Genomic DNA, 25,788 nt, shown 5'->3' on the forward strand with positions numbered 1-25,788 from the left:
TCATATGTAGGTCTTTAATATATCTGGAATTTTTATTTTTGATATAGTATACGGATCTATTATTTTTCCCACACGGATTTTTAAAAAAGGCAAGTTAGAGAAGTGTGATCTCATTTGAGGAGAACAAAATGTCTCACACACACAAATACCACACATTTGCAATTCCCCAAAAGAACAAACAAAAGAATACATAAGGCACATCACATTGGTTACTTTTGTGGAGAGGGTATTGAGGAGATACCTGCTTTTTATTTTATATCCTTGTGTAGTTTGTATATTCCTTATGAGCAAGTATTTTACAATTAAAGACTAGCAAGAAAAATATGAATACCTGAACTGCTTCCTTAAGATGAGCCAAATTAGAGGTGTCTAATGTGCCACACATTCTACTCACAACGCAATTCAACACAAACGACTTTTTGAACGCCTTCTCACTTTAGCCTGAAATAACGGAAATCCTCTAAACTTTAGACATCAGCTACATTTGGGTTCTGGGTGGCTGGGTGCCCTGTCCTACAGTCACTCCACCTGGCAGAGGCTACTTCATCCTATCCTCAGGGCCCTTCCAGAGACACCCCATCACCCCATCACATCTGGCGGGGACTCCAGGCTTCCCGCTTCGGGCTCCCCTGTCCTCGTGGGCACTCTCAATTGGGATGCACGAGCATTCACAGCTGCAGGCGTGGCCTTGACATCTGTCCTCACCACCTCGTAGGCTTGTCTTCTGCAGGGGGGAGTATTAAGGGACTATGAAAAATGTGAACCACCACACAGATGCAAACATCAAACCAGACTGGTTTTTCTACAAGATATACATACCCTCCTATGTCTCCCTACAATTTGGTAGAAAGATGACAAAGTAGTGGTTTCTAAGTTATTTAACAGAAAATCACAGTGACCAAGATCAGCTCAAACCCTTAGGTCTAAAGGTTGAAATTCTGAAAGAGAGGGAGACACACCAAGGGAACTGTTCACACTCCCAGCGCGGCGGTCTAACTCGTGCCTTGTTTTCTTCCCTATATACTGTTTTCCAGCCGTCTTAACGGGACCCGGAGGGGCCGCCTGGAGGGAGGGTCAGGGAAGGGCAAGGCTGGTATAGACAAGCCAGTTCCGCTGTCCCTGCATTCCTGGGAGGACGCACAGCACTCATGAGAACTACTTTCACTTATCCAACCCCGCAACATGCTTGACTGAGCACCTTCCAAAGTGAAAGTCATGACTCTACAATGGCAGACAGAAGGCACATCTAACAGTGTCAGCTTTCCCTTTGGTTTCCTTCCCTAAAACTTCCCATTTTCTAATCTTATTTATCTTCAAATATCCCGAAACCCTAGATTTTAAAGGCAAACATGATTATTTTCCAGTGTCAAAAATTCACCCAGCAATAAGAAACTGTCAAAATAAAGTGTAAAGGTAACAACACACACACACACACACACACACACACACACACACACACACACAAACACATCATAGAAAACACTGACATATTTGTAACATAAGGAAAATAACCAGTTTAATAATTACAACAACAGAGCATGAGTAGTCAATGCCAGGGCCGTCTGTGGCATCTATGTGAAGTGTCCCGACTGCTATGAATGGGGAAATGAAGAAGTGACGGACAGCAGGAAGTCCACATGAAGCCAGGTGGCTTTCAACATTCTGGCCGCACCGGCACACGTGGACAGGCGGGCACCGAGAAGCACAATGGACAGAGCTCCAATGCCACATCGTGTGGCACTCAAAGTGCTTCGCATCTCAGGGCAGGAATGGCTTCGTCTCCTCGTCCATCAAAGGGGAGAGTAGAGAAGTAACCTATAGGGCAAACAGTGCCCTTCTACCTACCATTCCCATCAGTTCCCAACCCCTCAGAAGGTCACACGGAAAAACATAGTCTATTTACAAAATAGTGCAGTTCGATAAGAATTACTCTCAGACACATTCTCTGCTCCCTAAAAAATTGAGTAAAATACTGGATCCATGGGAAGAAAAGGTAATGCATGACACAAGCATCTCAACTGTCCACCCCATCAGAGACAGGGACAGTAAAAACACAAGTGTTCTCACTTGACGCGTCCATCAACAGTTTAAGGCAGGTTCTGCCCGAGACCCGTCCTGGGGTGCCGTCGGCAACACTGCCTGTCACACGGCGGTGGAGAGACCAGGTGATGAATGTTGTTCCTGAGTTAAATCTGCCTAAGACAGCAAATTTCAGTATACTCAAATTTGTTTGTCACTGCAATGTCTTATGCATCACCAAAAATACGACTGTAAAAACAGAGTTTACAAAAAAACAATCTTTTCTCTCCTATTACTAATGAACAAAATGCTAAATACAGGAAGTTGGCAATTCTAGTTGAAAGATCAAGTGTAGGCAGGTCAATGCTGGCCCCAAACACACCTGCTGAGTTTGCAGCCACGAGGGCACTGCCCAGGTGACTGCCCTCCAGTGGGAGACGGGCGGGCACAGGGATTGAAGAGCGAGGACAGGGAATCAGGGCCGTGGACAACCAGAAAACCAACTCGTTTCATAGGCATCAGAAGATTCCAATGCACTTAAAGGGTCACTTCACCAGTAAACAGATCGCAAATCTGTCACATCTGATGCCAAGTGGGTATTTCTGAGAAGTGTCTAATGCACAGGGATGCAATTTTGGGTTTCTAAAGATATCCCACTTGTTCCAGGAAGACGCTGTCTCGCTTTAAAACCAACCTCTTTAGAAGAGAGGGAAAGGAAAGCACAGTTCCTGTAAGACCGTGACCCTATCTCTGAGGCAGAGGGCCAGGCGGGCTGGCCTCCAAGGCTGAGCTGCCCAGAGCCCCTGGCCCAGCGGTCAGTGGAGCTAGGGCTAGGACCCACTTCCTCCTGGCTGCTCCGCTGCGGGGAGGGAGGGAGGGAATGGACCCGCATTTAAACTTTCATTGTTAGGTGGAATTTAAGACGTATATTGCTTTATTCTTGCTGAAAGAGAGAAACACTTCTTTTCCCGTGAGCACTGAGGTAACGCCGGCTGTACCCTGATGGTAAAACAAAGCTCAGGGCTTAGCCTGGCCTGACAAAGCAATCCTACCCGTCCAGGTCGGCTCACGGCAGCACCTCAATTCGCCTTCTGCACTGACAGGTAATAAATAACACATTTTATTTACAGGTTCTAGTGAAGCGTCCTCTTTTTGGGGTAGGACGAAACAGCACACTTTGTCCGAGTGTTTCAACTAGCCGACAGAAGTCTGTGCGATTGCTGCGGCTGCAGTGAATACTGACCACAGCACCCACACGTGCAGACCGGGGTGACGCCTGCTGCTGGACACGTGGTGTGCGGGATCTCCTCGGACCCGTGGCTGGGGCCCAGGCTCGCCCTCATTCAGCCAGGGCGCCGTACTCGGGCCCACCACACGTCGGTGACCGCAGCACTGCTTTCCCAGAAGACTCTCAAATGGCAGTGAAGCATCTGTGCAGCTATAAATAAGGTTAGTGAGGCAGACCGAGGTGGGACGTCTTTTAGAGCACTGCGGGTGCTATCGCGGTGAACGGTCGGGCACCTACCAAGAGCCAGCAGCCACCCTCCACGCCCCCGCTTTCCATGTGCGCGCTGGGCCACTTCTAGTTCACGGGACCAGAGGTGAGTGGAAAGGAAATTCGAGCACGGGTATCAGCCCAGATCTAACAATCATGGATATGCATTCAAAATGGAGCATTTACAAGAAACATGTATATATAATATTTATGTATAGTCAATAAAAGCCCGAAAGAGCAGGATTTGTAGTCAGTCACTGCACTTATTGCAAAATGAGGTAATTGAGATGTTACCAGAGTAAGATTAATGCAGTTCAGCCCTCAGTGACTACACCTCATGTTTGGATTCCTCAGGAACAGTGTGACCGTTCCTATTCGTGTGATAAAAACTCCAGCTTTTCTATGCACAGAAAGCAAGACGACGTTCACCCAGCCCTGTCCTGTGGTCCTGAATGTCACACCGGGGAGTCCTGAGTGCCCAACGTGGTCTTATAACTGGTCTTTGAACAAGAACCCAGGACGTTCGTTCCTTAGAGGTTGGTCTCGTCCCAAGCAGGGTCGTTCATGTTCTTTAGAACTTTCCTCACCAGCTTCTCCAGGTCTTTGCGGGCTCTCTGTTCTTCCTCCAGAGATTTCTTCATCTTTTTATTATCCTGTAAATGAAGCAGAGCACATGACATTCACTGCCTTTGGCGTGAAGCCCACTTTCTTTTCCCCAGGAGACCTGGCTGAATGAAATCCTGGGCTGGACTCCCCGTGCTGCGGTCCTGGGTATACTCAGCATGACGGCCAAATGTCTAAGTAGGCACTTGGGACTCCTGACTGCACAGTTGCTCCTGGAGCCAAGACAAATCGCAGACGGAAAAACAGTCCTAGCGTCTCTTACAACTTAAGTCTCTAACTACTGAATGAGAGAATTTCTGTATAACATACCATATAAGAAAATGGCTGAAAATAGCAAAAGGAACAACTTGTATCCCACCTACTCTTTTATTTGTAATGATTTTCAAGTTACGTAAGAATGGAAGTTAACAGCAACTGAATGAATAGGCAAGTGAATGAGTAAGCGCCTGCTTCCCAGTGTGCAGCCAATCATTCCTCTGCATGGGGAAGCACATGCACAAAGGTGTACCCCATTCCAAGGGTGAAGCAGGAACCCGGAAGCCCCTGAGAGGAAGACAGGTACCTGAAGCTGCCTCGGACGGCTGACAGCAGCAGCTCTGCGTGTACCCAACCCCTAATCACGCTGTGCTCGGGCTTCTCCTCAGCCTCCCCTCTCACCTCCTCTCTTGGTGCGAAGCACTTACCACTCCCTCCTCGGGGACCAAAGCCGTTTGTACAAATGACATACAAATACACAAAATATACTACATTTAACTGACTTGTGATTTGGCTTCGCAGAAACAAGAGCCATGTGTTTGTTATACCAGCAAGTGGCAGACAATAGTCACAGCAGGTATTTAATAAAATTTTTAACTAGATGGATTTTTAGATTTTTTAAAATGATTATTCTAACACAATTTGAGATGTCAAAAACAGTACAAAGAGTTTAAGCAAGTCTCTCTGAAGATTCATTTCTGGTCTATCACATTTACAAAAGACCCAATTATTTGATCTGCTGGAATTCGGAAAAGCAGGATCTCCTTTCTGTATTATTTTGCTTCTGCACAACCAGCTTGTTTTCACAGTGTTCCTCTTTCCCCCCATTTAAAAAAACATTAAAAACTGATATGACTCACCTGCCTTAATTCTTGGACTTCATCCTTCAATGCGTAGACAGTATCGACAAGGCTCCTGGAATAGAAAACGGAACGAACACCTGAACAAGGACGAGGAGTGAAGAGGACACAGAACCTTTTACCAGGAGACATGACAATGCCGGGCGAGATAAACAGTGGTGCTCTGCCCTTCTCACTAGGTATCTAAATTCCTACACGTTAGAACAACGTCTGTACGCAACTTAGAGCCTAGTCAAAGTTCTCCATTCTGCGAGGAAACAAAGCAGCCGTTGCTGAAGCCATACCCCAGCCCTCCCAGAATTTTTCTGACTCCTGCTCCACCCCTCCTGCTATCCCAACCCCTCGCCGCCCCTCCACACACCCACATGCCTGCTTTAAAAAACTGGAATACATCTTACTTTTCTTCTATCACTGTCTGACCATTACTTTTAGTTTCTTCGACTATAATTTTTTCTTCTTCTGGAAGCAAAACTTGTGGAGCAGATTCTTTGCGTGAACCTATTATCATTAAAAAACAACAACAAAAAAACAAAAACCCACAGGTAAATATCATGGCAGGACTCAAAAGGACTGTACAACACTACTTAAACATTAATATTAAATTCCAGGGAGTGTGCATTAAAAAAAATAATTACTTGCTAGATAAAATAGGGAAGGACAACTTTTACCAACTTTCTCTACCTCTATCAAACTCAATCTTTTCCTAAGCATTATAGAGGAAAGAAAACATTAGCCTTTGTTTAATTTATTAAGCTTCAGTTTCTAAATCTGGATTACAGATATTTAAAAGCCTGAATTTTTCCACAGATAGAAAATTAAAGGTTCTGACCACAGTGCCCTGGGTATTTTGGAATATCTATTTTTTTTAAATAAATATCCAAATCAACCAAACTTTGAGACATATTATTCCAGGAATCTTAGAAAGATGTGTCAGACTTATATAGTACATATACGCTGAGTGTTTATAAATTTAATACTGGCAATTAAAATCTTTAACTCTAGAGTGATAGTTAAAAATAAAGATATTATGGCACATGGTTTAGAAAAAGTGAAATTTATTACTTGGTTCTCTTAGGAAAACTTTATTCTACATTCCCTGCAATATAAACATTTTGCCAAATGGAAGGAAATTGTTCACAATGTCAGACAGAAGTTTATGCCATTGTACCAACTCCCAGCACAACAGCTTGCCTAGGACAGTGCCAATAAACATTTGCCACAGAATAGGTACTTTAGCTATTAACTGAGAAACCCAAATATTTATTTGAAAAGGTGAGAAAAGATAATCAAATCTTATTTAAGCATACAAGGAAGAAAATCATCTTTCTTTAAAGAAAATAGTATTGTCTTAAAGGTTACATGGCACTATCACGTGTATTTATGTTTTTGAAAAATTGCATCAGATGCAAATTTGAGGAAGGATATAGTCTACCAGAGAATACAAACACTTGCAAGTGGTATTGTGATAAAATAAACATTTCTCCATTAAAAAAATATACTTGGGATGTTTACTATATGCTAATCAATCATGGAGATGGCAGTTCAACTTGCTTGATCTTGTTTTTTCTGGTTTATCTTTAACTTCCTTCCTCAAAATTCATCAAATTATAAGATGGCCATTTGTGCATCCTCGTACCATGGGTATGTTCAGCATAATACCAATGTTTCAACAGTTTAATTTTAAAGAATAGTTTCATGAGCATTTTACTATAAGCTTTTATTCCTCTGAATGGAACAAGGTTAACAATTACTATCAAAGCTTGAAGAGAAAAGGGCTAATAAAATGTTACTGACATCCATGGAGTACCTCTATCATTTCCACGGCAGCGCGCTGCAGGGAAAAGGACTGGGTTAACCAGCCACAGGGCCTTGGCCAAGTCTGGCCCTGCTGCCGTTTGGATACCTGCAAAACCTGCTCTGTCCCAGTCTCACAGCCTGGGGAGGGTATCAAATACAAGCACGCTGGGAAACCGTTACGTCCGGAACTGAACCAAATGAAGATGCTGACCTCCTTTGTTATCTCAGGTGTAAGAAGATTAAGCTCTGGGTAGGCAATACAATTCTATGTTACACAGCACAAGCTTCAACATACATACATATATACATATATATATATTTTTTTATGTCAATAAAGGGAAGGGCCTTTATGTGTACTGAGAATAACCTTAGTATTATCATCACATGTGGTCCTTGGAATTTTGTCACAGCCGTAATGAGCTGGTGTACAGGCATGAGTGTGTACAAAGATCTGTCAAGTACTATTTCAAGACAAGCCTCCGCTAGTGTGTCCACACCGTGCTGTACACCTTGGGCCAGCAGGTCTTGTCACTGACGGGTTGCGGGAGGTACCCCACTGAGGCCACACTCCACTTGGTCACACAGTGACTTGCACAGCCAGGAAATTACTTTTCAGACAAAGGGTAATACCCTTCAAGACATGGTCCCAGAGAAGGACACATTTTTAGACATCATTACGCCTCCCCAGAGTAATGCCTGCTCCAGGTGTCATGGCACTGCGAGGGGCTGCGGCATGTCTTCTTCTGGGCTTTTCTGGGTTGATGGGGAATGCTACCAGGACCTCTGGGCTGCCTGGGAAAACACTGCTTATAAGGGCTATTGGTATGTGCAACAAACTACTGAGAAAGCACAGGGATGCAACTGTGTTTCCCAAAAAATAAGACCTCACTGGAAAATAAGCCCTAGCATGATTTTTCAGGACGACAGCCCCTGAACATAATAAGCCCTAATGCATCTTTTGGAGCAAAAATTAATATAAGATCCGGTCTTATTTTCGGGGAAACACAGTAGCTAGGTTAAAAATTCTGCAGGCTGAGGAAAATTCTGTCCTTCAGATACAAACACAAATGTTACCCACATTTTTCTAAGAATAGTTAATTCTTGTGCTATTTTCCTGGGAAAACAGAAAAGGATTCGTAAAGATTCAGATGTGTATATCACATGTGTAGAAAACAAATGGCTTTACTTAATTTGAGCTGTGGAGAGAAGCAAACTGATGACATCAGACAGTTTAGTGAGCTCCTAAGTTTTCCCACTGTTACCTGCTTTGAGCTCAAACAGTTGTTGACTGTGTTGTAGTCAAACCAAAAAAGTTATCCGTTGCGCATCTGTCACATTCAGTTTGTAATACATTTCTTCAAATGGGTTAATGAAACTGAAAATATTTTTATGTTAACAGCACTTGAGGGAATATTAAATTCTATGCATTTCAATTATTTTGGCATCTTTTCAGCTTCCTGGGCAATGTTTCCAGCGTGAAAATGTGCAAACGACATATAGAATAGAATCACAAGGGATGTCTACTTTGTAAAGAAACGGGTCAGACAGCAGTTCGCGGTCCTGCAGGGGCCGAGGCCACCTGACCTCGTGCTCACACCCCGTCAGTGGGGCTGTCTGTCTTCCACAAACTCAGGCCCATCACTTAACCACGGAGCCTCAACTTCATGACTCGTAAAACAGAGGAACAAAACTAACCATCTCTGAAGAGATGTTCCAAGGATTCATTTAAAAAGTACATTTTATAAATATCTTTACCAGATGACCTAATAAAGATTAAAAAAAAAAAGCCTTAAATTCCATGATATAACATCACTAAATCAGAGAAACTAAAACCTACAAGAACTGGTACAACAGTTGCACATGCGTGACATGGTTCTTATTTTTGCAAATACACTTCCAGCAACACAAGAATTTAACAATATATTATAAAAATGTTAAGTTTGAGAATATTATAGACAGAATGTATTAACTGCTTGAATCCTAAAACATGCCAATGTGAAAAACGCCGTTTATGGATTTGATGGTGAACCAGGAGGCTTGTAAATGAAGATTAATTAGTTCCTGCATAGAAATCCATGGGATTCTAATAATCTGTCTAGTTTCAATATAACATTTCTAAAATGACTGAAAAAAATGTTAAATCTTTCAACAAAACAATAAAGGAATGGTCTCCAGTCAGGTTTAAAAATAAGTTGACTACTTCTATAAGTACAAAGTTTTAGCAAGTAAACAGACTTAACAAGTTATCTCAAAGATTACTGAAGTATTTTTAGAGGTATCACAGTATGTTTTCCCTGAACTACTTACGTTGGAAAAACAATTTAATAGCGGAACTCCCAGAAACTATTCTATCGCTTTATTTAAAATCCTCTAAAAGCGGCTGAGACACAGATGAACAGATAGGTTCATGAGGGTACCCAAGATCTGTGTTTCCCAAACTTGGACAAAGTTTTGTGTTTCTAGGAGATAACAAAGGGGTTCTGCAACACAACTCGGAAAAATGCTCAATGCTATAGCCACTTCTTAGAGAGTCACAGTGCACCTGTAGCATTTCTAAGGTTTTCAGAGGGCTTGCAGTAAAAATACCCATTGAACTTTATTTCAGCATTTCCTAAATTTGCCTGAGTATTGAACTTTTTTTCCCCCAGCATCAATATTAACTTTTTGCAGTTTTCTGGATAATATTTTGAAGAATGCTAGACTAGCCTATAATCCTATCTATAAACACAAACACATAAATGCTGGTTGGTTTTGCTATTGTTGCTCATTGTAGAGGTGAGTACAGTGAAACAATCACTTACACTTAGCACAAATCCAGCATTTCTCAAACCTGAGGACTCCCAGAACAGGTCTGCAGAGGCTTGGGATCCAGCCACTAATGACCCTGACAAAGAGGCAATGACGTTTCCACATTGCCATCAGCAGGGGTCACTCTGCACCACGCAGCTGGAGAGACAGCAGGCCCCTGGGAGTACCTCAGAAGTGTGATCCAGAAGCTGAGACACACGTAGAACCCTGACCCTAACACACTCACTGACCCCCAGAGGACGGTGGGCCTTAGTTTGAGAAACACAGATTGATTGAACATTTCCGTGTTACAGACAGATGACTCGGCCAGGCAGCAACAGGAGGGCTCCCACACCAGGGCACCGCTGTCCTTCGGTGCCTGATCTGACAACACACGACTCTGTCAAACCCAGGGCACACGCGTGGTGTGTGTGTACAGATGAGTGAGTTGGCTTCCACCAAAAGCCTAGAAACAGTTTGTCAGCAGAGTATATCTGCCTATCTGGCCAGCAGTCGCTATATTTGTAGCAAAACTCACGACTTCTTAAATTCATAATCTTTCTAAAATCTGTATCTAATTATACTCAACTGGAACTGAAATAACTTTCAGAATAAAGCAAAATATTACACTTCAAAAAATCTACTGAATAAAATTTCTTCAAAAGGCCACTTTGTTATTTATGGCTATGATAAGATTCTAATTTATTTCTCTTAAGAAAAGAAAATGTGAGGTTTCTCTTTAGAGAGTGATTTGCATTTGTTTATCGTTTGCACCTGTATTGGCACAGGCAGTTCTTTTCCTTTCCTTTTATTTTGGTTTTCCTAGTCAGCTTGCCATGCACTTTATAGAAAAATCAAAACTAACCTTAGTCTAAATAAAAACCTATTAAAGTTGGGCTCTCCCCCCCCCATTTATGCACACACACATACCAAAAAAACAAAACAAAACAAAACACGAGAATGCTTCACTCTGAAGACAAACCTCCCAGTGACTGAAAACGTATTCATAAAATTAGAGGGAAATAGATGAAATAAAAATGTACAAGGAGTGACCTTGTATTGCTTAGAACATATTTGAACTAAGAAAGTGCAAGCTTTTCTATCAAGGCAGATAGAAAGTGTTCTATCACTCAGCCTTCCTTTGGAAGACAACGTTCAGGAGAACAGCCAAATCATATTAAACTGCAAACTATGCTACTCTCCCTCCCCCCGTGTAACAAATATTAAAAGCCACAGGCTAGCAAATGCAAAATTTATTTCAACTGTACATAACAGATGTCTTTTTTATATAAAACAAACACTTCATTGCCATATGCAACCACAAACAATTATATGCATACTGTACAATACAATGCAACATTCAGGTATACATCCAACTGAGTCTTCAAATGGCAGTCATCCACTAAAAATGGCTTTCCCATTCACAGATAAAAAGCACAATATATAAATTTTTTCCAGGTCTTATACCACTATATACACATTACTGTGTTTTGGCAATTTTATGCAAAACACAATATAGCTTATATACTTGTGGCAAGTGTTAATTCAATGGGGACACCATTTAGGCCATTTACAAAGGGCCTGGTAATGGCTTTAACCTACCTTCTAGTTCAAATTCTTCATCCTTCCATTATAATACTAACTGTACACATAGATATTACAGAATTGCATAAACATAAAATACTATTTCAGCATGACTAAATTCCACAGAAGTAGAAACACAGCCCTTTGGACGCCATATCACCACTGCCACACAAGAACTGTTTTCAGGCCGGTGGCACTAATACTTCCAACCAGGTCACAAGAGCTAATGGTGCCAGACATTCAAAACAAATCCAACAAACAAAACGCCAGGTTGTTATTCTGCAGTGATCTTAGCATCAACAAAAATCATCATCAAAATGGCTTTAACTGGTGCAAAAAAGAATGATGGGAAAGTGTCAAAACTTTGGTGTACAGAAAATGAAAATGTCTCATTAAGACAACCCAAATGATACTTGGTGTTAAAGGAAAATCCAAGTGCAGCAACTGTACTCAATGCTGTGATATATACAGCACATGACATAGGAAACCCAAGTTTACTAAGGCATGGCAAAGGCACCTAAGCCAATGCACCAATTATTATAGTTTCAAAGCAAACAAAAAGATGTTCTATTATTACTATCAGAAAAGGTAATGACTCTACGTAATATAAAATAAAACAAAATCACTTCTAAATTCCTTGCATGGTACTGAGTAAGTATATCAACTTCGTAGTTAAATTTCTCCAAAACTTCCACTTGCTATTTGGCTGAACATACATAAACGCCACCTCTACTGTGGGTTAATACTGGGCTCTGACTAATGTTAAAAGACTGCTCTTCAACTTTCTCATTTATACTAATGCATATAAAACTATGAAATCTCCGGATGGCATAAAGCTTGGCAACAGACAGCTATGTGGTATTATCAGTTTTCCTAATGGCCTCGCTGCATGCAGTCCTGAAGCTGTCTGACGTTCTAAGCAATATGCTACAGCAGGAGTTCACTAGCACCTCTGGGCTTGTGAGCCACGGGACCCAGCTGCCAGGAAACAATGGTGCAGCGCATCAGAGTATCTCTGTGCAAACAAGACCAGAACACTGAATACATGGGTTTGGCGAAGGAGGTGTGGTGAGAGAAGAGAGAATTCACAGCCACCTGGAATTACAGCCACCCTGAAGAAAGGAAAAAATGTTATTCCCAATTTATTATGGCATCTTGCTTTCTGAAGCTGGTTTCAATGAATACTTAAAACACAACCTTAAGGTTCCATTTTAACACCAAATATAGCATGCATGGGAGAGAACACAGTTCTTCCCCGCTAGCAAATGACCGGATGTGGATTTGGATGCTACAACTGAATGCAACACTTTACATTCAGTTCATTTTGAAGCAGAAATTAGTCTGAGTGAGGCCAGTGAAATCTCCTTACAACAAATCCCAGGAAAGTGGGGGAGTTCCCCCCAATGTGAGATTTTCTTATAAGTGAGTTACATGGCAACTGACTGAAGTCTTCAATAGACTCAGATATGCCCATTGCAATCCAGAAGGAGGCTTACGCAGGAGGGGGTTGCTGTAAATGGAGTTTCACTGCAGCGAGTTGCTGAAAGCAAACAGCGTGTCCCTTGCAGGCAGCACCATATGGATGTCAGGGTGCAGCCAGGCTGTGACCGAAGCCAAAGCACCGCCTTGCTAAGTACACCAAACGTCTCTCTCCGAAAGCAGTCGGACCCCTGCTTTCAGAGGCTGAATGCTTCAGTTTGGACTTTAAACCTTCAGGGGAGTGATTGCGAAGTGCCATTTAAGAAAAATTACTCCAATTAAGGAAAGTTTGGTTTGATAATGAGTGTCTGAGCTCTGACAGTAAGTAACCTGGCCTTCAGACAGAACTCCCACCCACGGGCAAACAGCGGGCACAGAGAAGACCACATGTGGTACAGAGCTGTGGGGGTGCAGACAGCTCTTCTGTGCTCCCGCCAAGGCCTGAGGCCCACACCTACACATGGCTCATGTCACCAAGTGCCCTGAGGAGCCTGCAGAACACGGCTGTCTGAACTGGACTCAGTACTTTTGTTGCATGTTATTTTCTTATCTCTCCACAACTACTTGATCAGCGTGTCCATCATACATAAAAATGTTAGATCCCTACATATAAGGCCAGAGTCTCCTCCGTGCTGCTGGCACTTAAAACACAAACCTGCATGGTTTCAGTATAAAATATAAAAGTGTTCATACAGCTGTATCCAAAAAGAAATGAGACAGTTGCTACACTGAGAATAAAAAATCCAAACCATTTGGAGCTATAAAACCACCACTACCCATTGAGAAAAGAACCCTCGGGTGTAGGCTGTGTGAATATACCATCTCTTCCAACAGTCAGTAACTTCAATGGATACTCGAATTGGTAATTAAGCCTCCACAAAATACAATGGGAAATATCAGAAACGCTCTCAAAAGTTGTTAAAATATCACATAAAAGAGACAAGGAACAGCAAGAAAACATCTAAGAAAAGCAGGCTGCGATACAACAAGCATTTGTTAAGAAAAGCTCAGAAGTGCATTAGTTCTGGTGAGAGATATATGAGCAACAGCTCTTACGAGATGTAGAACCCATTCTGTAACTATGGGCTGTCCATATACTGTCATAGTCAGAGTCTTCCGAGAGGTCTGAAGGCTCCAAACGAGAAAGGCTACTGCGACGACCCAAGGAGTCTAGACTTGATTGGTCATCATCAGCCAAGACGTGATTATGCATCAGGTCAGTGCCTTGCCATGCTAAGACGGGGGTGGGATGGAGTGACAGGTGTGACAGGCAAAGGTGGGATGAGGAGGAGGACGGACAGGAAGAGCCACAACCAAAAACATGAAAACAAAAGCAAAAGGTGATGGGAAGAGAAGGAAAAGAGAAAATATTGTTAAAAACGGCAATAATGTTCATTTCTCCTTATTTATGGCTGGGTTTTAATAACAAACTTAGTACAACCCTTAGAATAAAACCAGATCAATTATTATTTAAATAAATCTAAATCACGATATTGTTTCCAAATCGTTACTTTTGAAAGATACTGCTGTTAAGCCCTCACTTACATCTTTTACAAATTAAGCCCATGCCCACAAACAAATTCTATAAACATTTGACAAGTAACCAATTCTATTCCACATTCTGCTAACAAATAATCTCATTTAGGACATTATTTGTAAAAGGTACAATTTATGTGGTTAATTAAAAATCGCTTCTCATTCATTAAGTGGATATTGAATGCAAAATAGTTTCAAAGGATTTTTGACTTACTTCTTCAGCTATCTCTTTGCCAGACTATAAATCACCAGAAGTCATCTTAATGATGGGGGTCTAAAAAAACTTACCTTACCAAACTATAACCACTGTAAAAATTTCAGAATGGAGAAAGGGATTAAATAGGGTCCACTTCCCTCTCATTTCCCATCACCCCACATCTCCACTCCTTAGAGCGCTCACCAGAGCTCAGCCAGTAGATATGGAGAAAGTGGGAAGCCATGTCTGTTCAAATGTTATCAACCCTGATGGCAGACCCCTTTACTGGCAGGAAGAGAGACGTGAACTGGTAATGCCACTATGTTAAAAAAAAAAAAAGGACAACAGAAAAAAGTGGGTACAAAATGGGAGCAGAAATAAGCCATGAGTTTTCGGCAACTGTATGCAATGGTACAGGCCAGGCGGCCGTGCAAGAGACATGCAGGCTGGAATGGGCCAGGGGCAGAGGACGCTGGAAGGACACTCATTGGGAACCAAGGGCCCCTCCGTGATGGGGAACGGCATAGCAACACTCGTTCCATCCTGCTCCTGCTTCTGATCAAAGTTCATTTCATTCCCAATCCATAACAAGAACAAGCAGTGGACTAGCTTGGATTTCTTCAACTAAATCCCTACAGTCTATGAAGGTCATTATCTCCTTGAGATAGAAATCAATACCAAAGATGTTTGGTTTATAAAGTCTTCTTGGCATCTAAATGAATACTGAACAGAGCTGAATTTTAGGTAGATACATTATCCTGTTTCACTAAACATTTAATATGAATAAGATTCTAATTTATTTCTCTTAGGAAAAGAAAATGTGAGGTTTCTCTTTAGAGAGTGATTTGCATTTGTCAGTCTGATCCCACTTCTAAATTTCAGTCTGATCCCACTTCTAAATTTATTAAGGCCATCACCTTTACAGCATAAAGGATCAATTTCTGACTTGCTCTTAAGAATGTTAGGTTTAAGGCCGTATATAATTATATATATGAGGCCTCAGAGTGCTTAGCTCATGTATCGGTTAAAAAAAAATTACTGTATTGTCCGATGCTTTTCTTGCAACAGCAGAGATGGAAACACATAATACAGACAATGTGATAAGAAAAGATCTGCACCAACTATGAGCCATTCCTTTCAGGCAGCCAGAAGCAGCGAGGCCACAGCACATCACAAGGAGGGCGCTGTCCTTGGATGAAGAAATGCAGCTCTCATAAAATTACACACAAAGCTCATACTACCGGGTCTGTTAACCTGAGACTGCCAGGTTAAAATTTTATTTCAAATAACTGAAGTTGAGATGAGAAATTTTTTTAAATCCCACATTCAAAACCCAAAAAACTATGGCCACATTTTACAGCCTATTACTTAAAAATACAATCACTTATCAAATACACAAAGCTATAATATCTTAAATGACAATAATCTGCATTTGCAAATTATTGCTTGACTTTATGCATACTCATTCTACATTCCATTTTTCTCCTTCTCTGCTGATTAGTCACTACGAAAGGCATTTTCACCAGAGTACAAAGAAGTCTTAGTGTGGGATATATAAAATACTGGCCATAGGGACGTTTCTAGATTATCTGCAGATTCCACCAGGGGTTTAAGCCTGTTCGGCCTATCTTCATCTTTAACAAAAGCTAAAGCAGTTGAAATTCCTTTTCCCACCTTTTCTTTCTGTGGTTTTTCTTCCCCAGTATTAGTTTAAAAACAGGACAGGACACAGATTCAAACCACCATATTGCAGGTGGTAAAAATGAAGTTGACGTAAGTGATTTGCCAAATGTCAGGGTGGAAAGGGAACCCAAAACACAAAATCTAATAGAAACCAGTTTTTATGCCAGAAAGAATATGTAAGTCCTCCAGTTCTAAAAAAAAAAAAAAAAAAAAAAGCCCCCCTAAGAAACAACAGCACAAAATAATGACACCCTGTGATGCCTGTGGCCGCCCCGGCCCCAGCAAAGGGAAACTCAGCTCTTTCTTCTGAACAAACCACACGCACTACTCCACCTGCCCCACAGCGCTGCACTCCATTCAAATGCTGAAGAAGTTAAAAAAAACCCTTTTTATTGTTCTACAATAGATGAAGATTTTTCATGTAAGACATTACACATAACATACAGGTAAATTCAGTGGTACTGAAATCTACCTAATAAGTTAATTGGTGTCTACTTCCAAAAATTAAAAAAAATGCCATCATTTAAAAAAAAGGTGGGGGACTCAAAAGTTTATTTTCTCACAACTCTAAGAAGGAAAAAAAAAATATATATATATATATATATAAAATCCCACTACCACACTAATAGTTTGGACAGTTTAAATAAGTGAATTGACTGAATCTTCTGCTGATGTCTAAACACATCTTCTCTAAGCAAAAGAAAGCTTTATAAATGCTGGCAGTACCTTACACATAAAGGTTTCCCAATAGAACGTACTCTAGAAATCAGTTATTTTACTGACAGCTCAGACCCTTTTCAATGATTCAGGGATATCAGGCTCAAGTTGTTCTAAACCTGGCCAGGCCACCAAAGCATCACGTTGAGGAGCCATGCACAGGGCCCAAAGCGCAGTTTCCTTCAGACTGTGACGTCAAACAAAACCACCCACAACTCACAGCACATTACTGTGAAACTTACTTGAATTGAGTGTTTGCCGTGTTTTGGCGCTTGTGCAATAAGCTTCGATGACTTTCAGAATCTGCGCATCTTCTTCCAAAGCAGCTGTGCCTGTCAAGAGACACACAACGTGTCATGACTGAGCTAAAAATGATGAGCACAACACGTCACAATCTAAAAATACCTAGTACAATTAACTAGATTAAGGTGAAGTCATCAACTCAACCAAGAATGACAATCAAGACAATCTCTTATTTTCTTTGTTGGACAACTATTTTCCAATATTTATGAAATAGTTACATTCAAAGGGATTTTAGTTTTTCAAAATGTATTTTTTATCTGCAACATATCTGGCAAAGGGGCAATACCCTAAATATATACAATTTATCTTCCTAATCCACAAGGAAAACAGTATTCCACCCCCATCCTGAAATTGAAAAAAGAGCAAGAACTAGGAACAAGGAATTCACACAAAAAGAAATTTTTGTTACAGTTAGTAACAAAAGATATTCAATCACACCAAGAAATTAAATGAAAATTAAAGTATCAGGTTTCCACATAGCAGCCTGGCAAAAATAAAAAAGCCTGACAATTCTCCATATCAACGTGCACAGCAGAAAGGAAAAGGCTTCCCTCCACCCACAGCTGGCAGGAATGAAGACAAGCAAAACCCTCCGGAGAGGCTCCCTGACCGTACTTATCAAAGGCTTTGAAAAGAGCATTTCCTCTGATCCACAAATTCCTACTAGATATTTCATCTAAGAAACGTGTAAGGCACAACCTAAAGCTTGAAGGTGTCATTCCAGAGCTCTTCCTGCAACTATGCACTATTCCAGACACTGGCTTCATACTCAAGCGAGCACAGGCACAGACGATAGACTCTTCCAGACTAACAGCGTCCAATGGTGTTAATACTGGGCACTGAGCCTCACACCCAGCTTACTTCATATGATCCTATGACTAAACTGTTTTCTCTGTATGTTTTTCTGTATTTTCTGTATTTTTTAAGATATTACTCAGATACATTTTAAAAGGTTCACCCTACTGTAGTTTAAAAAAAAAAAAAGTGGAAAAAATGGAAGGCTGAAATATTTATAAGTTACATAGTAAAGCCTCAATGTCATTTTACGATAGTAAGGCAGAGATATATACAAGATCAGCCAAATATTTCCTACTAAAAAATAAATTTCAGTACCAAGAGTTTAAGAGCAACTGCGAAACTGACTCAAATTTCACTAACTGGGACTTTAACTGTTCCCAGTCATTTAACTGGTTTCCCATAATTAGTTCCTCCTTTAGGAGTAAAAAAATAACAATGTTTAACTAATTTAATTTCAGGACTTGTTGCAAGGTAACTTCCAGGGGCAGGCCGTTCCCTCTTGGCCAACAGGAAAAGGATCTGTCCAGCTGATGCAGCTGGATGGTATTTTCAGACGTGGGTAAGCGCACTGGCATCATCCTAAGTGCAGAGAAAGGGCACCGGCTTCCCCAGGATGTAGTGTTAGCCATCACTGAGCTACCATCTTTCATCATAAAGGTTGAGAAGGTAAATTAACGATAGCACAGCACACATTTTCTATGGAGCACAGACTGCTCCATGAACTACAAAAATTTCTAGGATTCTGAATGTAACAAAAGCTAAAATAGCTAATGAAATTACAATGTGATCTTGTTTTTTTGTTTGTTTGTTTGTTTTTTTAAACAGGACTTTATTGGGGAACAGTGTGTACTTCCAGGACTTTTTTCCAAGTCAAGTTGTTGTCCTTTCAATCTTAGTTGTGGAGGGTGCCGTTCAGCTTCAAGTTGTTGTCCTTTCAGTCTTAGTTGTGGAGGGCGCAGCTCAGCTCCAGATCCAGTTGCCGTTGCTAGTTGCAGGGGGCGCAGCCCACCACCCCTTGCGGGAGTCGAACTGGCAACCTTGTGGTTGAGAGGACGTGCTCCAACCAACTGAGCCATCCAGGAGGCAGCTCAGCTCAAGGTGCCCTGTTCAATCTTAGTTGCAGGGGGCAGAGCCCACCATCCCTTGCGGGACTCGAGGAGTTGAACCGGCAACCTTGTGGTTGAGAGCCCACTGGCCCATGTGGGAATCGAATCGGCAGCCTTCGGAGTTAGGAGCACGGAGCTCTAACCGCCTGAGTCACCGGGCCGGCCCTACAATGTGATCTTAAAGCTGTCCTTCCCTGCACTTCACACCAACACACTATCGTTTGCCTATTTGGTTTCCCATCTGTATCTTTCCACTAAACGGAGCTGTACGGGGACCTGGGTTTTCATTTTTTTACTGTCATGTACCTGCACACATAAGGCATTGAATAAACTCTGTGAAGGGAATGGGTCCCTATCTGCCGCCCGCCCCAATGCCCAGCACAGCGCCTTCATACACGATGCTCGACAAAGGCCTGGAGATGAAGGGGCCGCCGCACACTCCCCGTCACAGCCAAGAGCAGCGCAGGTGTCCAGTCCCAGGTCCGACCTCCTCGCTACACTCCATCTCATTAGCCCTGGAGTGCGGCACTGCTTCACACGCTCAAAAGGAGGCCAGTGACCCGACGGTGGCATAACGCACGGTACCCACTGCAGTGCACAGCAGGTGTCGGGGGCAGAGCGAGAGCTCATGCACAGAGCGGCCTCTGGGCCTGTTACTGCACTCACTTCTCCCAGCTTCTTAGCACCCCCATACTGAGGATGGGGGGTCCCACAATGACGAGGGGCAATGCAGGCTGCCAGCCTCCATGGATCACATGTAGCCCCTGCACCAAGCTGCCCCTTTCCTCTAGATGTCATGTTCCCAGGAGTCTTCTTTTGGAAACGAATCCCTGAAGGGTCCCAAATGGGTAGGGGGAAATGAGGAGCAATGCTTCAGGACATCAGGAAGACCTGTGACAGATCCCAGGGTACATGGAGGTGCAGAGGCGGGAAGGCTGAGCAGGGACAGAGGGACCCAGGAGCGGGGAGGCAGAGCCCTTTCAGACAGACCCCACAACTTCCCTCAGGCTGCTACCAGGTGGGGCCATCGCCTCCTCAAGGCTCTCCTGCACTGCCAGACAGCCCCCAACCATGGGTGCACATGGAGCCTTTCCTGCCTGTGACACTGGGAAACAGACCCGACACTGGAAAGCAGCACACAAGCCTGAGAGCACAGGCTGAGTCGCTCCCATCGCTCGCTCCTGGAAACAGCTTATTCACAAGCTGGCCACTGAGCATCTACTGTGTGTGAAGCTCCCCTATGAGAAGCTGAGAAATCCAGAACTAAATTTCATATTGCCTCTGGCATTGCCCAAGTTTACAGTAGAGGTTGTCTAAGCACACAGATCTGGGGGAAACGAGCCCTCCAGTGATGGACCAGTGTGGGGTGTGACCCCGACACATGAAAGCCACAGGGCAAAGGGGGATGGGAAGAGCAGGTGGTCCCAGGTCACCCTGTACCCCTGGCCTGGGTGCCCAGATGAAGTGAGCAGCACAGAGGCCGAGACAGTCAACAATTCCACCCAGGGGAAAACCACGCGTGTGCTTGATCACTGGCGCCAGGTAGCGCTCCCACTTGTGGGCGTCTGCACTCAAGTGGCTTGTGCTCTATCGCTGCTCAAATCCTTCCGTGCAGAAGCGACACTAAAGCTCAGACCCACGCTTGTGTCTGAAGTCTGTGAAAAGCCATCTCGCTGCCCCGTGAACACTGTACCTGTGCGAGACAGACGTGGGTCCTCACCCACATGTGCACGTGTACTCACTTTTCCTCAGTGCAAACTCTTCGTCCGAGGGCTTCCGCTCAGGTTTGCGCTTCGGTAGCAGTTTTTTCATGGTCTTGGGACTTTTACTGAGATCCTAAGGAAAGAAAAAGGGGGAAAAGAGGGTGACAATTTCCACAGTGATTTTTATTGGCGTATCAGTAAGGGTCGCTGTGAAAGTGTGAAATACTACATTACAGCCACTCACTGTTAAGAGCTGCCTATTTCTCTCATACTTTTGATTTTTCTTTGCCAGCTGCTGAGCATTAACGTAAAATCAATAGGGCACTGTCTGATAAAAACCCTCATCTTACTTAGACCCACCAGCACCGTGACACACACAGAAGAGGAGATGTAGGTTTGCAGCAGGCTGACGGCTTCTGGAGAAGAGAGAAAGGACAGCTGGCGACACGTGCTCAGACCCATGCATGCTGCTAATTCTGGAGCAGACCCATCTGCTGCAGCTAGCTAGAAAGCGGTGAGGAAACGAGGCTATTTTTAAAGGGAAGGGGTAAAGGATGATTCTTTTAGGAAAATATTTGAAGCCTCAAGGGAAAAGAGGCGGGCGTAGGATCAGCCTATCAGCTGTGAGCGCAGATGCACACAAAAGACAGAGCACTGGCTCGTTCCCCATGGCGAGTTCACGCTACTTCAGAGCTACGTTCCATGTAACGGTCTGCCTCTTACCTCTGTAACACAGCTTCTAAAAGCTGTGCAGAAGATGCAGGTGGGAAACTGAGAGCAGGATGAAGTCCAAGAGAGTGGGTACGGTTTCAATTGTCAAGCACATAGTAAACATCAATACTAAAAAAGGCTAACTTCTGCATCACTTAAATTACAGAAAACATTTGTGCATCTTACAATGAGAAACCAAGATTCAAAAGGGGTGTGTGCTCTGGGATGCATCCGAATGGAAGCACACAAGGAACAAAGGTTGATTTTTGAAGGTCTCTCTTTAAAATATTTTCTGTAAAAATAAATACTTAAAAAGCTCTTAGGAATGCAGCAGAAATCAGTTCCCCAAGAAATGAACACAGCATGTATCCTGTGGCTTCTCTAATTCAAAGCGCATAGAGAGGAGGCCCGGGCAGTGCCCCAGACACGCACCTCACACATGTGCAGGGGGCACATGTCCACACACACGGTGCCCTGATTCCTGAACCTGGGCAGAGATGGCTGCCCCATTTTGTGCCACTCTCACTTTGTAAGAACACTTTTCACCAAGTGTTTTGAGGTGCTCAGTAATACTGGACAATACGTAACGTGTGAAACCTTTTCTCCATCACGGGCACCAGCAGAGCAACCGCAGCCATTTACCAAAACCAGATGCTCCTGTTCGGCCACACCTCTTCCCTTACCCTTTCTGCTCCTTTGCTTAACTCTTTACCCCGATTTTCCTCCCCAGTAATGAAATCTCCACCAGGGCTTGCCTGCGCCACCTGTAAACACTAAAGTAGGAAATCCAAAACACCGACATTTTTTAAGTAGCTGCTCATGATAAAATTTCTGACTTGGGCATATGATTGCCAGCAAGACTATCTGTCATAAAAAAACAAAATTCATTAAGAACAAAAAATGTAAAGGAATAATTACAATTTATGTATACTTTTCCATGTGCTTTAAAATACTTAGGGCTTTTGATAGCATGGTACGGTGTCGGGTGGTTGCTAGACTTCTCATGGTGATCATTTTAGGTATATAAATGCTGAATAACTATGGTGTACACTTGAAACTAATATGATATTGTATGTTAGCTATAGTTAATAAGTCTTAAGTAAATAAGTAAATGCATATATACATACATAAAATGGGACAAAACAGTAACAGACTCATAGATACAAAGAACTGATGGTTGCCAGATGGGCGGGAGTCAGGGGGGGTTTGGGTGAAAAAGGTGAAGGCATTAAGAAGTACAAATTGGTAGTTACAAAATAGTCACGGGGACGTAAAGTAAAGCATAGGGAATATACAGTCGGCAATGCTGCAACAACAACGTATGGTGCCAGGTGGGTACTAGACTAGTCAGGGGATCACTGCATAACTTACATAAATGTCTAACCACTGTGCTGTACACCTGAAACTAATATAAAATAATACTAAATATCAACTGTAAGTGAAAAAAAATTTTTTTAAAGAAAAAAAAATACGTAGGGCTACCAGCAAGGATGGAGGGAGGGTCTGCTCCAGATGTTCGACAGACGTGGCTCTTGGCCGGACGTGGAGACTGGCCGCAGGCCCCAGCGCTCCACTGTGCTCACGTCCGCGGCCACGAGAAGCATACGCACACTCATAACCATTCTCACTCTGCTCACACTTGTGCTCACAAAATAACCACAATCACTCATGATAACCATACCCACGCACAACCACACTCACGCATAACCATGCTCGTGTGCTCACAGAATAACCCTATTCATGCTCACTCGTGATAACTAGTCACACTCACGCTAATAACCACACTCACTCATAACCACACTCACTCTCGCACGCACACACGGCAACCATGCTCACCGTCACGATGACCGTATTCCCAACTCACTCAAGATCAGTCATGATAATCACATCATCATTTTAACTATCAGTTTCCTCAAGCGCTAATATTTATTAGAACATATTTCTCAAGACACTTCCTTTCCTCATCGAAGCAGGTTTAGTGTATAAAACCTAGCATGAAAGTGTAGGAAACTGTGAACATTCATGGGTAGAAATCACATACTAACTGTACATGATACATATAAAAACAGTGGGTTAGAATGGAAAAGAGCAGAGTGCACGGTGCCTTCTTACACAAAGAGAAGAGCTGTCAAATTTTTCATTTTTATTTGTAAATGTTTTCTTCTCAGATAGCTTCTGGTAACACAATGTAGGGTTCCTGGGCAAGACCTCAAACTTGAAAAAGGCTCATAAGGCAAAGCAGAAGAACATGCAGAAATAAAGTGAGAGCCGTCACGAACTGGAAGTCCAGTGTTATTTCAGGCTCAGCTAGAGGCCGACAGGGAGCCCATCTGACGCCTTCCACTCCCTCAGCCTCCAGGTGGCAGCAACAAGGCAGGGCCACAGTGAGCACAGAAAGGCCCCTCCGGGAAGGGCAGAGGAAAGGTCCAATGCTTCACGAGCCCCCCCATGAGGGTTCTCAAGGGCCTCCCAGACCCCCAAAGTAGCAGAAGGGAATGACAAAAGAATAAAGGCACACCCTTCACAGTTCTGAAGAAGCCGATCTGTATATTTTTGGTCAGATAGAAATGCGTGATTTTCCGTATTTCTGAATTTCTGGAACAAAGTACAGAATGACCAACCGAACACATCCCACTGCGAAGTCACGCTCGCTTTCACATGGACCTCACCTCCTTGTAGCAGAGAGCAGCCGAGGGCCGGAGGGGAGGTGCGGGTCGCAGACAGCTCAGGCTCCAGGGCTTGGGGGTCTTCGGGGGCTCCAGGGGCCCCCAACTGATGGTGGTATGTGGGGTGCCGTGGTGGGAGGGGTGGGGCAGCGTGTGATAGGCAGGTGTCAGCGGCACCGGCTTGCTGTCCGCATGCTTGCTGGATGGAGTGATCGAATGGGAGGGGAGCTGCACAGGGAGAAGAGCAAGAAAGAACAAGATCAGAACCTGCACGATCAAAGGAACTCGACCAAATACACTTAATTCTACACTAATTTTGAAAAGCGGGCCCAGTGAAGTAACCCCCAGGGTATCATTTCTCTTGCTTCTCTGACAGCAAGCAGTTGGTTTTGGGATGCCTGGGCCAAGCACAGAGCTCCCCGCAAAGTTCTGCTTCAGGCCAGGACCAGAGTTGCATCAGGAAGCAGCAGGACGCCGGGGTCTGAGAGCTGGACTCTCCACCACCACTTCTACTCCATGGAGTAACATTTGCAAAGAGGTATTTCACTGAGTATAGATATCAGAATTTTATAAAAGAATAGGCATTCCCCTTATGGTGGAGGGTAATCCTGCCCAGTCCAGTATTACTCACTATCTGGTGATTTAGGGGTGGGCAAAGCTAGGACCTGACGCCGTTTTTGTTTCTGTTTTTTAAAAATGGACAGAGCCAGGCCCATTCCTGTTGATAGCTGCTTTTGAGTTACAAAAGAAAAAAACAACTGCAACAGAGACCATATTGTTTGTAAAGCTGAAAGTACTTACTATTTATTTCTTTACAAAAGAATTTTGCCAACCCTTGGGATCAAACAAGTTATTTTCTCAGGAAAACAATCAGCTTTAATCAAAACAAAGTTATAGAAACCTAATTCGTCCGACAATGTTATTAATGGGATCTACATTCCTGGAAAACCCATCACACTGACAATTAGAGGAGAAAATGTTAAATAAATTTAGTTAACTCAAAATTAGCCAATGACCTCAAATTAGCCCAAAGCAGTAAGGCGTGCCTAACAGGAGAAAAGAGCTGAGTGGTTCTGTGAGCGGGAAACCTGAGTGAGATCATCATCACCAAGAACTGCACAACATTTTAAACACATGCTTAACATAAGGAAACCCCGGCACTGGCTGACGCCACAGTATTCAAGAACAGAAGCAATCAGCTTTCTGCAATAACCACATGCCTGTCCTGGTGGGTGCTGTGTGTCTTGTAATATGCTGCATGACAACTACAAAAAAGTTTTTTCAAACGAAATAATTCACAAAAGGAGAAAACTATGCAAAACATCCCTTCTAGCAAAATTGTCACAGTAATTAATATTTGGTGTTTTTCCTTACTTGAAAAAGTCAAAAGAGGTATGCTTTATGCTACAATTAGAATATTATTCCAGCTGGATACAGCCAGGTCACAGGGAGAATACACAATTCCCCCC

General features: G+C 43.0%; 1 protein-coding gene across 13 annotated transcripts in view; it reads right to left on the minus strand.

The window, feature by feature from the left end:
• Window positions 1-1,499: 1,499 nt before the first annotated feature.
• The window catches only part of ARHGEF7 (Rho guanine nucleotide exchange factor 7), a 125,159-nt gene continuing 100,870 nt past the window's right edge, over window positions 1,500-25,788 (minus strand). For 7 of the 13 annotated variants that reach the window (XM_074329524.2, XM_019746558.3, XM_074329528.2 and 4 more), the window contains 7 exons: window positions 24,323-24,547; window positions 20,982-21,075; window positions 17,275-17,364; window positions 13,957-14,133; window positions 5,652-5,751; window positions 5,254-5,308; window positions 1,500-4,167 (listed from right to left, as the gene is read on the minus strand). In XM_074329524.2, the coding sequence (XP_074185625.1) occupies window positions 4,045-4,167; window positions 5,254-5,308; window positions 5,652-5,751; window positions 13,957-14,133; window positions 17,275-17,364; window positions 20,982-21,075; window positions 24,323-24,547 (864 nt within the window). In that variant the 3' untranslated portion in view covers window positions 1,500-4,044. Of the gene's footprint in view, window positions 4,168-5,253; window positions 5,309-5,651; window positions 5,752-11,075; window positions 12,534-13,956; window positions 14,134-17,274; window positions 17,365-20,981; window positions 21,076-24,322; window positions 24,548-25,788 lie in introns of those variants that run through there. The other 6 variants (XM_019746559.3, XM_019746564.3, XM_074329529.2 and 3 more) reach the window with 3 other exon arrangements.

The sequence above is a fragment of the Rhinolophus sinicus genome, chromosome 16 (assembly GCF_057876585.1).
Source record: "Rhinolophus sinicus isolate RSI-liver-muscle chromosome 16, RSI-T2T, whole genome shotgun sequence".
NCBI classification, from domain to species: Eukaryota; Metazoa; Chordata; class Mammalia; order Chiroptera; family Rhinolophidae; genus Rhinolophus; species Rhinolophus sinicus.